Source organism: Triticum dicoccoides, chromosome 1A (genome assembly GCF_002162155.2).
Source record: "Triticum dicoccoides isolate Atlit2015 ecotype Zavitan chromosome 1A, WEW_v2.0, whole genome shotgun sequence".
NCBI lineage: Eukaryota > Viridiplantae > Streptophyta > Magnoliopsida > Poales > Poaceae > Triticum > Triticum dicoccoides.
In genome coordinates, this window is record NC_041380.1 from 589,943,203 (window position 1) to 589,956,756 (window position 13,554).

Sequence of the window (13,554 nt, forward strand, 5' to 3'; positions counted from 1 at the left end):
CCCTCCGATTCATGTTACTTATCATTTAAACGGATGTATCTAGCACTGAAATACATCTAGATACAGCTAGCCGATTCAGTAACAACTAATATGGATCGGAGGGAGTAAGATGTTTCTTCAAATAACTCTTTTCCTAAGGATCTGAAGGAGGCAAACCTGCGACGTTAAATGTTAAGAAGGTCATGATCGGATGGTTTAACACCATAGCAAAGGACGATTTGGAGAGACCTGCCTTCCCCTGTTAAGAAATCAGTAATTATTTCCATGATTAAATGTGCACGCACATAGACAATAATTAAATTTATAGCCCTACTGCGAACCAACATTTCACGGGATAAATTAACGAGTGACACGTTGTAGTTTCTTTCTTCATAAAATGACCCGTCGATGGTCCAAAGTGCAAACTAAGACACAAATTCAAATGCTAGAAGGAACCATATACATATATAGGTGCACAACTATTTTGGTACACAATCTCATAATAATTAGCAGATATACACTGCACATTTCTTTCCTAATTAAAGGCACATCTGATAAACAAGCGCAGCTGACCTTTACTAACACATGTTCATTAGGCTTCCAACATGCAGCTATCTGAAACGACAAATCGTTTGCATTTTCTGCTGGTTTGTCTCTATCCAACCTAAAGATCAACCATAAAGAAATGTAGTCAGGGGCATTGTTGCAAAAAAGAGAATACTTTTCTTTATGGTTTACCTTTTGGCCAGCTCAAGCCCAAGATCAATGGAGTTTGTCGGACTAATGAAGTCATATTCAGTATTTCCTTCCTGCAGGTAGGGACACACACAGTGTAAATCTAGACGTTTAAATAGAATAATTGCATATGACAATTCAAGATCCATAATTATTTTATTGAGTCTCTGAACGAACTTTCAACGGACGGGAGAAGAATTGCATAGGTAATTTGATAAAATAGGAAACTAAACATCTACGGTACTAAATGAAATATAACTACTCTTACCATGCTGCCCACAACATGGTTCCGATAGAACGATGCAACCAGCTGCATACGAGGAACAGAAATTTCATTGCATCAGAATCCATAAACGTAAATTTGCATCATATGAGAGATCCAATAAAGGTAAAAGTAGCTTAATATATGCAACACCGTTTTCTTTTAGTAGATAATAAAGTTCCATAAAAACAACGGATGAACATTCTCTGTCCTACCTCGAAAAGAAAGAAAAGCGAGAGAAACATATGTATGAATTATATCCAACATCGAAAAGGACGAAAAGAGAGAAAGAAACATATATATGAATCATGTTTCACTGTGAAAGAAACATATTATACAAGTAGCAATATTTCTAATAAATCATTCTCTTTGTGTAAACTTGGAACTGGAAACTGAATTTGAAAGGGATGGAGAGAATAACCATGTTTTGCAAGCATCATATTAAAGCACTTGTACTCGGTATAATCTTGTCCAGATGTTTATTTTCTTCTAAAAAACGCCCCTTGGTGTTGAAAGGTAATGAACAATGTGAAACCTGTATTGTATTAGGTAATAAGCAACAACTTTAACAAACCTGTGTATTTCTGACAAGCTCTAGGGCAAAATTGAGTGAAGGGCTGAGTGGGCTATCTGATCCCATGCCATAACTGATTGCACAATTCCAGTTCATTGGGTCTGTAAACGGCACATGATGCTTGCTTCCACCTATTGAAAAATGTATATGAAACACAAAGGAGAAATAAATTCTTGATGCCAAACTAGCGAACCTGGAAGATACGTGATGCTCAATCTTTTATTTGCATACATTGGACTTGGCTCCACTACTGAGTAAGACTGAAACATAAAAGACATTTTTGTTTTGCACTTAATTGGCAAGAAGAAATAAAATAAGCCATCTACACCTTTATCAAATAAATTTTCCATGTGAATGGTTATGGTGGTCCTTAATTTCCATGTGGAATGAAACATTGTAAAGGAAAAACCCTCAAAATTGTAAAACATAATGTATCTACATAATAGCACTACTTAAAAGGGGAGAACAGTGGAGTAAAGAAACTACTCTCGGGTGATGGTGTAAGTTTGGTAACACTCACTAAGTGGCTTGTATTGGACCCCTGCACTTAAACTTCCTCTTCTCCCGACCAACCATGCACTATAGGGTACCTCACCAGATACTGCGTACAGAAAAAAAGTAATTAGCACATAGTAGCATGCACTGGCGGAGCTAGCCAAGCATCTCCAGGGGTGACCAGATACAAAACTTGATTGTTTGAGGGGGCCAAAATTGATTCAAACTAAGACGGACATCAACTTGGATTAAAAAACTCTTACTCATTTCACCAAGCTCTGTTAGATTTTATAAATAATAACTCGGTCAAGTAAAAATATACAAATATTACATACAAGCAAATGGTAGAAAAGACGCTCCAATCGACAGATTCTTTGAACCGTATCTTAAACCCATGACACCGTAGTCTTCGGAACGCACTCTGTCAAACAGAGAACTGAATTTAGTCATCAATATGGTTAATTAGCAATTATATTCAGAATTAATAGTGAGGCTATAAAACTAGCCACAGTGGGAGTAACTTCAACAGTAACATCAAGTCCAACTCAGCAAATTTGCTTATGTGGAGTTAATGAGGAGTGATGTAGTTTGAGTAACTTACCTAGTTAATGTAACATCACATGTTCCAATGCAATATGAGTCTATAACCTAATAAATGAAACTTTGCATGACACCACACTTATGTTACTAGTGTATGTTACTCTCCATTGAGGCTAGTCTAACTTTTACAGAAGTATGGATATTAATGCATACTTCTCAAACACATGGAGGTATATTTTGCTAGAAAGCAAGCTATGTAACAACTGCATGCATTATTCATGCTGTGCGATCAAACAAGAGTCATACAACTTTACCTGTTTGTCATAAGGAAAGGGAATGTTCCAAAGGCGCCAATACCATACTTTGGATAGTAAGCGCATGATCTTAGCCGCAACATGCTGTATATACAAGTTGAAAGCCAAATTAGCATATGTATATGCATGCATGTCTCACAAGAAATTAACTAGAGTTTGACAAGGACGCATGCAGGCATCTCCTAGATGTGTGCTGTCGAGCAAGAAGTCGCTTACGGTTCTGAAGCTGACGCAGTCAGGTCCACAAATGTGTGGGGATTATCCAGATCCCTAAAAAAGGTAAACAAGAAACATTTTATGTTTAGAGTACAGCAAGCTAGCTGGAGTACATGACATAATTAAGTAACTTAGAGATACAGCCTTGGTGGACATGTTCGGTTACTACGTACCTGTGCCACCGAAACTGAGCCTCCATGTCGCCACTTGTGGAAATCTAGTGAATTAATTCAAGTTAGGGAACAAATAGATACTACTATGTTTTTCTTGCAAATAAATTTATGTACCCAGCACTCCAGCAGCTACTTAGTTTATATCTAGCTAGATAGATTTACATAGTACTGACAGAATAGAAAAGGCCAGCTAGATTGGTCGAACTACAATAAACTTCTGTTTTGTATATAGCAAAATAGCATGGGTGATGGATACGGTGGCGGCCAGCTGAAGGCGAGGATCTTCCTTGGCCTTGAGCACGAAGCGTGTGTCGATGCCGCCGCGCTGCATGAAGTAGTCGTCGAAGAGGCCGCGGAGGGAGAGCTTCCCGAACATGACGTCGTACCCCGGCACCGACATCCTGCGACCATACAACGCAGATTCTAGTGCACACGTACATATAGTACTGTAGAAGCTAGCTAGCCTCCTCGGTCTAGTTTTCGGGCCGGAGAGGAAGAAGGGTTGAGAAGAGAAGGAGGGTGTGAAGGGACCTGACGCGGGCGGCGGTGGGACTGGGATAGTCGGAGATGGGCGGGACCAGATCCATCGGCGGCGGCGGCGGCGCCAACGCAACTCAATAGAGATAGATCGATGGGTAGCTGCTTGTGCTTATCGACGGAGATCGCGACTAATTAATGGAAGAAGTATGCAACCTATTTAATCGACTATTTTTACGGAATAGTACTCCTACGTACGAGTATATCTCTCTCTGCGCGCTTGGCCCACATGCTCAAAATTTCTTACTTGCTTAATAAATAAACAGGCAAAACTATTTGTTTGACCCCGGCACCATACGGAATAGCTCGCGCACCACCGTGATCCCAGCCATTGGGCTACTGCCCCGTTCTCAATAAATAAAGCAGGCAAAAGTAAATTTATCATGCATAGTGATAGAGTTATCGAAAAAGGCTTTCATCTCGCTTTACATTCAGGGAAACAACAAAAAAAGAAAAAGAAAAAAGAAAGTCACAGTGATACAAGATGCTAATGAACAGCTCACTAACAGGCTCCCAATGGGCCCATAACAAGCTAGACCATTGAATACTATGGAAACTCCATATCATGCCATTGATGCGACCACAACAAAGGAGCAGCCCGCCGCCAAGGAAGACCCGCCATCTGTCTCTTCCTCCAAAGAAGCACCTCGGCCCTCTCGTCCTGGATCCTAGGACACCACGCCGTAGAGGCGGAGCCAGAATTTTTTTTCCAATGGGTGCACTCATCAGTATGAACAAGTTATTGTATAATATTGGGTAAAATAGTGCGAAATCTATGTGTATGAGGCGCCGGGAGGGGGCGATTGCCCTCAACCTAAAGCATGTATAACGAGGATGACTTAGCTGTCTGTAGGAGGTTCACGTAGATGTTTTCAAGACTTGGAAGAGAGAGAAGGTAGAAAGAGTATGTAGAAATACTGACTGTCTATTTCCTTGCGAATCGTTGTTTACCGATGCCTCTGTTGTGGACCTAGAAAATCTCTTATTATGTCATGTTGTGTGTTTGGCCCGTGTATGGGGTGCTCAACGTGTTTCGAGGAAGAGTTGTGCTGGCCTGTGGCCATGTATCTGTAGTGGATTATGTTCCTGTGACCTTTAGAATGCAAAGTACTGTTGTGTCCGTTTGCACTGCTTCTTGGAAGACAGTCCTCAAGGTGCTCTCTGTTTTACATGATAGAGCAACCAATTAACTTCCTCAGTTGGAACGTAAGGGGTCTAAACTGCCCGGACCGACGATCTACGGTGAATGCAACGATTGCCTCCTCGTCATGCCATATCGTGTGCCTACAAGAGACTAAGCTCGGCAACGTCGACCAATTCACAACAGCTTTTTTGGGCGGGCACAGGTTGCGTAGCTTCGCGCAAAGACCTTCTTCGGGCACTAGGGGTGGCATCTTGATGCTCTGGGATGATCTCCTTGTGGATGTTTCTTGCATTAGCTTCACGACATATTGCCTCTCCGCCATGGTCCGGGTGTGAGGGACTGATGTGCTTTTCAAAATCACGACCGTCTATGGCCCCACGGACCACTCTTGCAAAGATGCCTTCTTTGCCGAGTTGCTGGCTGAGAAGCCACCATTAGGGACGGCCTGGCTTGCCACCGGTGATTTTAACCAAATCTACCGGGCGCGAGATAAAAATAAGAGAAATGTTAACCGAAGCAGGATAAACCGTTTCAGGGCAACACTCCAGAGCTGTGAGCTCAAAGAAATCCACCTCCAGAACTGGCGTTTCACTTGGAGCAATGAGAGGACGAACCCAACCTTGTGCAAGCTAGACTCCTTTTTTTGCAACGCCGATTGGGACACAAGCTTCAACACCCATGTACTTAATGCACTTTCATCCTCCCTCTCTAATCATTGTCCGCTTCTACTTGCCGATGTCAAGGGGCCAAGAAGACCTCGGGTCTTTAAGTTTGAAAACTTTTGGGCATCCATGCCCAGGTTTGACGAGGTGGTCCAAAAGGCGTGGAACGAGAGGATTGACCACACCGAGCCATACCAAGTGCTTTACCACAAACTTAAAAAGACTGCACTCCGACTCTCCGAATGGAGTCGGGGCCTTTTCGCGAAGGCAAAAATTCACCACCAGGCCGCGCTTTTGGTGATCCTTCGCCTTGACATCGCTCAAGAGAATACACTCCTCTCCGCCGACGAACTTGAGCTCCGGGCTAGGCTCAAGAGAAGGCTCATTGCCTTTGCTGTTCTCGAAAGATCGCGTAAGAAGCAATGTGCAAGAATTTCCAATCTTAAAGAAGGTGATGCAAATACCAAATTCTTTCACCGCCGAGTTAATGCAAGGAGGAGGAAAAATCATATTCATAGGATCAAGAATGCGCATGGGTGGGTCACCGAGCACGAAGCCAAAGAAAAGCTAATCCACGAGCACTTTTCAAAGGTCATGAAGAGAGGCCCCCGTAGTCGCAAAGATTTCAATTGGGAGGAGCTTAATTTGGAACCACTTGACTTGCATGGCCTTGGCGCTCCAATGGCCGAGTATGAGGTTCTTGAACCGATCAATGACATGCCTAGCGACAAGGCGCCGGGGCCGGATGGCTTCACGAGCCTCTTCTTCAAGAAATGTTGGGGCATCATCAAAATCGACCTCATGAGGGTCATTTCGCATTTCGACTCCCTGCAAACATCAAATCTCTAGTGGCTCAATTCCGCAAATGTGGTCCTCTTGCCTAAAAAGGATGGGGTGGAGGGAATCACCGACTATAGACCCATTAGCCTCATCTATGCGATCGCGAAGATTATTGCGAAAATGCTCTCCTTGAGACTTGGCCCCCATATGAAAAATCTCGTCTCCAACGCCCAAAGCTCCTTCATAAAAACAAGAAGCATCCATGACAGTTTTATGTATGTTCGCAATCTTGCTCGATGCCTCCATGCGAGGAAGACCCGCTCCCTCCTTTTCAAGCTTGATATTCGGAAGGCCTTCGACTACATTAAGTGGGAATACTTGCTTGATCTCCTCCAAAGGCGAGGATTTTCGAGCAAATTCAGGGATTGGATCGCAGCCCTCCTTAGCACCTCTTCTTAGAGGATCGTCCTCAATGTCACTGCTGGCAGCCCCGTCAAGCATGGACAGCGCCTTCGGCAGGGAGACCACCTGGATTTGGGTCGCTTAACTCAAAGTTTCCGGCTGCACGTACCTCTTTCCCACTGCGATACTTGGGGCTCCCCCTCTTTGTTTGGAAGCTAAAGTTGGTGGATCTCCAATTTCTCGTGGACAAAGTTGCAAGCAAGTTATCAATGTATGATGGCCAAAACATCACCACCATTGGACGTACGGCCCTTGTCAAGTCCGTGATCACTTCCCAAGTGGTCTACCCTGCTACCCCGTTGGCCATCCCACCAACCATACTTCACAGTGTCAACAAGCTTGAGAGAGCTTTCCTTTGGTCCGGTTCGGACAAGACAACGAGGGCCAAATGCAAGGTGAATTGGGAGTATATATGTTTGCCAGCCACTTGAGTATGGAGGTCTTCGGGTACTCAACAATGACAAGTTTACGAGGGCTCCCCGTTTGCGGAGGCCGTGGTACGAATGGAAGGAGCCCACCAAGATGTGGGTGGGAATGGGAAACCCATGTAATGAGGAGGACCTCAACTTTTTCTATGCTTCCACCACCATCACCGTTGGTAACGGTGCGAGGACCCCCTTTTGGGACTCTCCTTGGCTCCTTGGGTGAAAGCGTAAAGACATTGCCCCGCTCATCTATGAAGCTTCCAAGAGAAAGAATTGGAAGGTGAGGGAGGCCATGAAGCACAACGCTTGGATTCACAAGATCAACCCCCTACCAATGTCTCTGTTGAGCACATCACACAATTCTTCGCTCTATGGTTGATACTAAATGAGGTCCAGCTTGATGAGCTCAACGAAGATGATATCCTTTGGAAACAAACGACCTATGGGAAATACTCGACGGCCTCCGCATATAGGGCACAGTTCCTAGTGACGGTCCTCTCTCCCTTGGACAAAATGGTTTGGAAGGTTTGCCCCCCCCCCCAACGTCAATTTTTTGCTTGGTTGGCCCTTCAAGACAGAGTTTGAACGACGGATAGATTGGCAAAGCGTGGGTGGCCAAATTGCGATCTCTGTCCTCTTTGCAGGACGGTGCAAGAATGCGGACCTCTTCTACAAGTGCCGCTACACCCGGCATCTTTGGTCATTGAGAAATTCCTCATGCACGGGCTTGACACTTCCGCTTGGCCCCTGTTCGACTCGGTGGACGAGTGGTGGGCAAGCACCTGCGTCGATGGTACGCCGAACCGCCAAGCCAAGGCCTCCCTCACTATGCTCGTCTCATGGACGATTTGGAACGAGCGTAATGCAAGAGTATTTAAGCATAAGAGTGCTCCACCGCCAATCTTGCTCTCCATCTCTGCCGAGGCCAACCTGCGCTGATGGTATGCCGAACCACCGGCGCAAAGAAGCTAGGGTCTTTTATTTCACGCGAATAATCTGCATGCCATGTTTGTTGGGTGTCCTGTAACAAACTCTTTTCTATCTTAATTAATGGATGAGGCAAAGCTTTTGCCTCCGTTTCAAAAAAAACTCAACATGCATGCAAATAAACATCATACCGTGTTGTGTTGCAGATAGACAAATAGACGATCTACTGTACAGGGTGTCTGTAGCTATCATCTATAAACTGACATGCAGGAAACCTACAGACAGCAGCTGTCTAAACTAATGCACATGCCCTTATGCATTTGTGATTTAATGGGTTCAAAAGAGATCTTTTTAGTGGGTTCATAGCTAATCAATACCATGTATATATACGTGGGGGCAAAAAAGGGGTTGGGTTCACTTGCACCCAACGGCTTAACAACTCCGCCCCTACCACGCCGTCACCCAATAGCGTGCATGGACATGACCGACCTATTGCCAGGAGGGGATGACAAGCATGGATACCACACCCCATACACCGTCACCGTCACCATGAAGCCTTTTTGCCCACGGCCGGACAAGAGGGAAGGGATTTCCTTCTTAATTCTTACTTGATTAGATTGATACATCTCCGACTCCCAAGCAAGCGATCCTTATCTCTAATTAACCCTAAGACTAATGGGCCAGGCCCATTACGTACTCTAATATATTTGCTCCACGCAGGAGTCGAACTCTGGTCACCTAGTGCACCACCGTGATCCCCGCCATTGGGCTACTGCCCCGTTCTCAATAAATAAAGTAGGCAGAAGTAAATTCATCATGCATAGTGATAGAGTTACCAAAAAAGGCTTTCATCTTGCTTTACATCCATGGAAACAACAGAAAAAGAAGAGGAAAAAAGAAAGTGACAATGATACAAGATGCTAATGAACAGCTTACTAACAGGCTCTCAATGGACCCATAACAAGCTAGACCATTTTGCCGCAAAAAATCAACAAGCTAGACCATTGAGTCCTATGGCAACTCCACATCATGCTATTGATGCGGCCACAACAAGGGAGCAGCCCACCGCCGAGGAAGGCCCACATTCTGTCTCTTCCTCCAAAGATGCCCCTCGGCCCTCTCATCCTGGATCCTAGGACACCACGCCGTCAGTGGGGGAAAAAACTCACCCAAGAGCGTGCATGGACAGGACCGACCTATTGCCAGGAGACCAGGAGGGGTTGACAAGCATGGAGACCACAGCCCATACATCGTCACCACCTTCGACAAGAACCATGAAGCCCGCTGCAAGTTCCCGAGCAGGAAAACCACGGATGCATCACTGGCAGACCGCCACCCACGCCAAGCCTCAAGCACCACTCCACCATCCCAGGAGGCTCCTTCAAGATTCTAAACAACGCCACAACATTGTCGCCACCCAATCCGAGAGATTTTGGGTTTCACTCGAGACCGGGAGATGGAGGGCCGGGGATAGATCTCGATGCCACCAAAGGAGAAGTTTATGTTCTCTAACAGTACAAATTCTATGCTGCCAAAGGAGAAGAGCTAGCCTTTGTCCGCCAGTTCCCCTAGTCTCAGGCATCCTTCCAGGCATCACGAGAATAGGGGAACTGCTACCAGAGACAAGGGAAACCATAGATTAACGTTGGAGAGCAGTTTCAATTTTTTGTACTATGCTATGTTCGTATTTCCTTGGTGCCGACATCATAATTGTGAAGACGGCATCGTACAAAGAAATAATTCCCACGGCTCCGGAGAACCTAAGGTATCTTGAGTCTCGCAGATCAATTGTCTCTGATCTTGCGGATCATCGTCTGCTGCTTTTGACAGTCATGGCCATGGCGGCAATAGTGTCACATGAGTTTTGGTTAGAGGTTCTCCTACTTCAAATTTTTGTGTTCCCGGTCTTCACCAACAGGTTGATGATGAATTAGTTGTTACCTTGTCTTGCGGGGGGTGTCTTCCAGGCCACAGTGCGTTCACCCATACTGTAGGTTCCCACATATTAGTATTCACAAAAAAGGTTCCCACCTATACAAAAAATAGATGCTAAGCTTGCAATGTCTGATAACTGGGCTCACGAGGGATTGCTAGTGGGATATTGGAGGAAGGCGAGGATGACATACGTCAAGTCCGCATAGCCCTTATGAGCCGGGCCACACACTTACTATAATGGCAATCAATTTCCTTGACCTTCCGGCACTGGACAGGCGCCAGCCCCCATAAATGAGGCAAGAAGCTCTGCGGGTGGAGCAGCAAATGGTGGGCGATTCATGATGCTCTTAAAAAATCTCAGAGATTAATGACGTTCACTAGTAGAAAAAGGGCCTGTTGTCCCGGTTCATAAGGGCCACGTGGAGCTCCACCTTTAGTCCCGGTTGGTAACACAAACCGGGACTAAAGGAAATTTTACGATTTTTTTTTTGAATTTTTTTTTGAATTTTTTTTATTTTCAAATTTCTGAATTATTTTAACCTCTAGTCTGCAATCACCACCCCTCACCACTTCTCAATTTATCCTCTAATCACCCCTCATCATTCCAAATCATCTAACTTCCCGAACGGTCACCATCCTCCCACTCCCCCAGCCTGAGCACGCTTAACTTCCGGGTTCTATTCTCCCTCGCTCCAAGTCTGCACTTGTTGTTTTCCTGACAGTACTAAGATGTCGATCCTATTAACCTTCAGGAATTTTGCTTGAGCATGAAGTGACACATTTCATAGTTTTATTTTGAAACTATTGTTTTAAAAAACAATAATTATTTAGTAACACTAATATTTCTTGAATAATTAGTTTGACCATTGTTTGACCACAGTTTGACCAGATTTGACCAAAATTGAAATAACAGAAATAATTATTTAGTAACACTAATAATCTAGAATAATTAGTTTGACCATTGTTTGACCACAGTTTGCCCACTGTTTGAATTTTTTTCGATTTTTTTTCACTCTAGATCTTAAAAGCCCCGTAACTTTTTTCTATTAGGTTTTTGAGGATTTTGAAAATGTTTAACAGGGTTCCCCATGTTAAATTCGGATGTAACTTTTCGAGTAGATGATTTTTCACATAAAAAACTTTTTCATCCGAGTTAGTATGCAAAAGTTATGTCCATTTTTACAAATTTCAGAGAGATTTTGCAAATAAAGTCAAAATTCACATTTGCAAATTTTCCCAACAACTAGACCACATATCACATGGGAAACTCATTTTTTTTGACATTTCCATCATTTTCTTTTATTTTTTTAAAACTAAAAAGGCGATCCACAGGGGGGTGTGGAGTTTGAAAATGGGACCTTTAGTACCGGTTCGTGGCACGAACCGGGACTAAAGGTCTCAACCCCATTAGTCCCGGTTCGTGCCTCAAACCGGGACTAAAGGTCTAATCTTTAGTCCCGGCTTGAGGCACTAACCGGGACCAATGGTTGTGGGCTAGGAGCGAGGCCCATTGGTCCCGGTTCATCCCACCAACCGGGACCAAAAGGTCCAGATGAACCGGGACCAATGGCCCACGTGGCCCGGCCGGCCCCCTGGGCTCACGAACCGGGACCAATGCCCCCATTGGTCCCGGTTCTGGACTGAACCGGGACTAATGGGCTGACCCGGCCTGGACCAAAGCCCTGTTTCTCCAGTCTCTGGCATCAACATCATTGATTCCAAATGGGTGTTTAAAGTAAAACGGCATGCAGATGGTTCTATTGAACGCTACAAGGCACGGCTGGTTGCCAAGGGCTTCAATCAGAGGTATGGTCTTGATTATGAAGACACGTTCAGTCCAGTTATCAAGCCTACCACCATTCGTATGCTGCTGTCTCTTGTTGTCACTCGTGGGTGGTCTCTTCGTCAGCTTGACATGCAGAATGCCTTCCTACATTGAGTTTTGGAGGAAGATGTTTATATGCGTCAGCCACCGGTTTTTGTTGATCCTACGCGTCCTCATCATCTCTGTCGTCTGGTCAAGGCGTTGTATGGACTTAAACAGGCTCCTCGCGCATGGCATGCACGTCTCGGTTCTGCTCTCCGGGCTCTTGGGTTTGTTCCCTCCACTGCTGACACGTCCATGTTCCTCTTTCAGCGTCCTGAGGTTACGATGTATCTATTGGTTTATGTTGATGGTATCATCCTCGTCAGTTCCTCTGATGTTGCTGTTGGCCGCCTTGTGACTGCGTTCAGTGAGGATTTTGCTGTCAAGGATTTGGGTGCTCTGCATTACTTCTTGGCCTGGAGGTGTCACGTTCTTCTTCTGGGGTGACTCTGACTCGGAAGAAGTATTCTTCGGACTTGTTGCGTCGTGTTGGTATGCTCAACTAAAACATGCTATTACTCCGATGTCTGCGACTGATTGGTTGTCTGCCCTTGATGGAGATCCTCTTCCCCCTGATGACGCTACTAAGTATCGCAGTCTTGTTGGTGGTCTGCAATACCTCACTATCACCAGACCTGATGTCTCTTATGCAGTTAACCGTGTATGTCAGTATCTTCATGCCCCTCGGACATCTCATTTCATGGCAGTGAAGCGTATTCTGCGGTATATCTCTTCCACTGCCTCGTATGGTCTGCTCCTTCAGCCTGCACCGTCTTGTGAACTTTCAGCCTTTTCTGATGCGGATTGGGCTGGCAGTCCTGATGATCGGCGATCCACGGGGGGATATGCGGTGTTCTTTGGTCCTAACTGGATCGCCTGGAATGCTCGCAAGCAAGTGACTGTATCTCGTAGCAGTACTGAAGCTGAGTATAAGGCAGTTGCTGATGCTACCGCTGAGATCATATGGGTACAGTCTTTATTGAGGGAGTTGAGAATCTCTCCAGGTCATCCTCCAGTTCTTTGGTGTGATAACATCGGTGCCACATACCTTTCGTCTAATCCGGTGTTTCATATTCGGACGAAACACATTGAGGTTGACTATCACTTTGTTCGGGAACGTGTTGCACAGAAGCTACTCTGTATCAAGTTCATCTCCTCAAAAGATCAACTTGCTGACATCTTCATGAAGCCTCTTCCACAACCACAGTTTGTAGGCTGTAGGCGCAATCTTAACTTTCTTTGTACTTCTGGTCATAGTTAAGATTGAGGGAGGATATAACTTTTCGAGTAGATGCTTTTTCATATAAAAAACTTTTTCATCCGAGTTAGTATGCAAAAGTTATGCTCATTTTTACAAATTTCAGAGAGATTTTGCAAATAAAGTCAAAATTCACATTTGCAAATTTTCCCAACAACTAGACCACATATCACATGGGAAACTCATTTTGTTTTATTTTTTTGACATTTCCATCATTTTCTTTTATTTTTTTAAAAACTGAAAAGGCGATCCACAGGGGGTGGTGTAGA

General features: G+C 44.7%; 1 protein-coding gene across 1 annotated transcript in view; it reads right to left on the reverse strand.

Moving 5' to 3' along the window:
- The window catches only part of LOC119356452, a 5,282-nt gene extending 1,125 nt beyond the window's left edge, over positions 1-4,157 (reverse strand). Inside the window, exons 1-13 of the mRNA XM_037623408.1 lie at positions 4,124-4,157; positions 3,820-3,901; positions 3,545-3,689; positions 3,289-3,332; positions 3,116-3,169; positions 2,900-2,983; positions 2,381-2,466; positions 2,071-2,151; positions 1,551-1,681; positions 983-1,024; positions 718-788; positions 553-643; positions 157-238 (exon numbers count right to left, since the gene is read on the reverse strand). Coding sequence (XP_037479305.1) covers positions 157-238; positions 553-643; positions 718-788; positions 983-1,024; positions 1,551-1,681; positions 2,071-2,151; positions 2,381-2,466; positions 2,900-2,983; positions 3,116-3,169; positions 3,289-3,332; positions 3,545-3,689; positions 3,820-3,901; positions 4,124-4,157 — 1,027 coding nt within the window. The remainder of the gene's footprint in view (positions 1-156; positions 239-552; positions 644-717; positions 789-982; positions 1,025-1,550; positions 1,682-2,070; positions 2,152-2,380; positions 2,467-2,899; positions 2,984-3,115; positions 3,170-3,288; positions 3,333-3,544; positions 3,690-3,819; positions 3,902-4,123) is intronic.
- Positions 4,158-13,554: the final 9,397 nt, after the last annotated feature.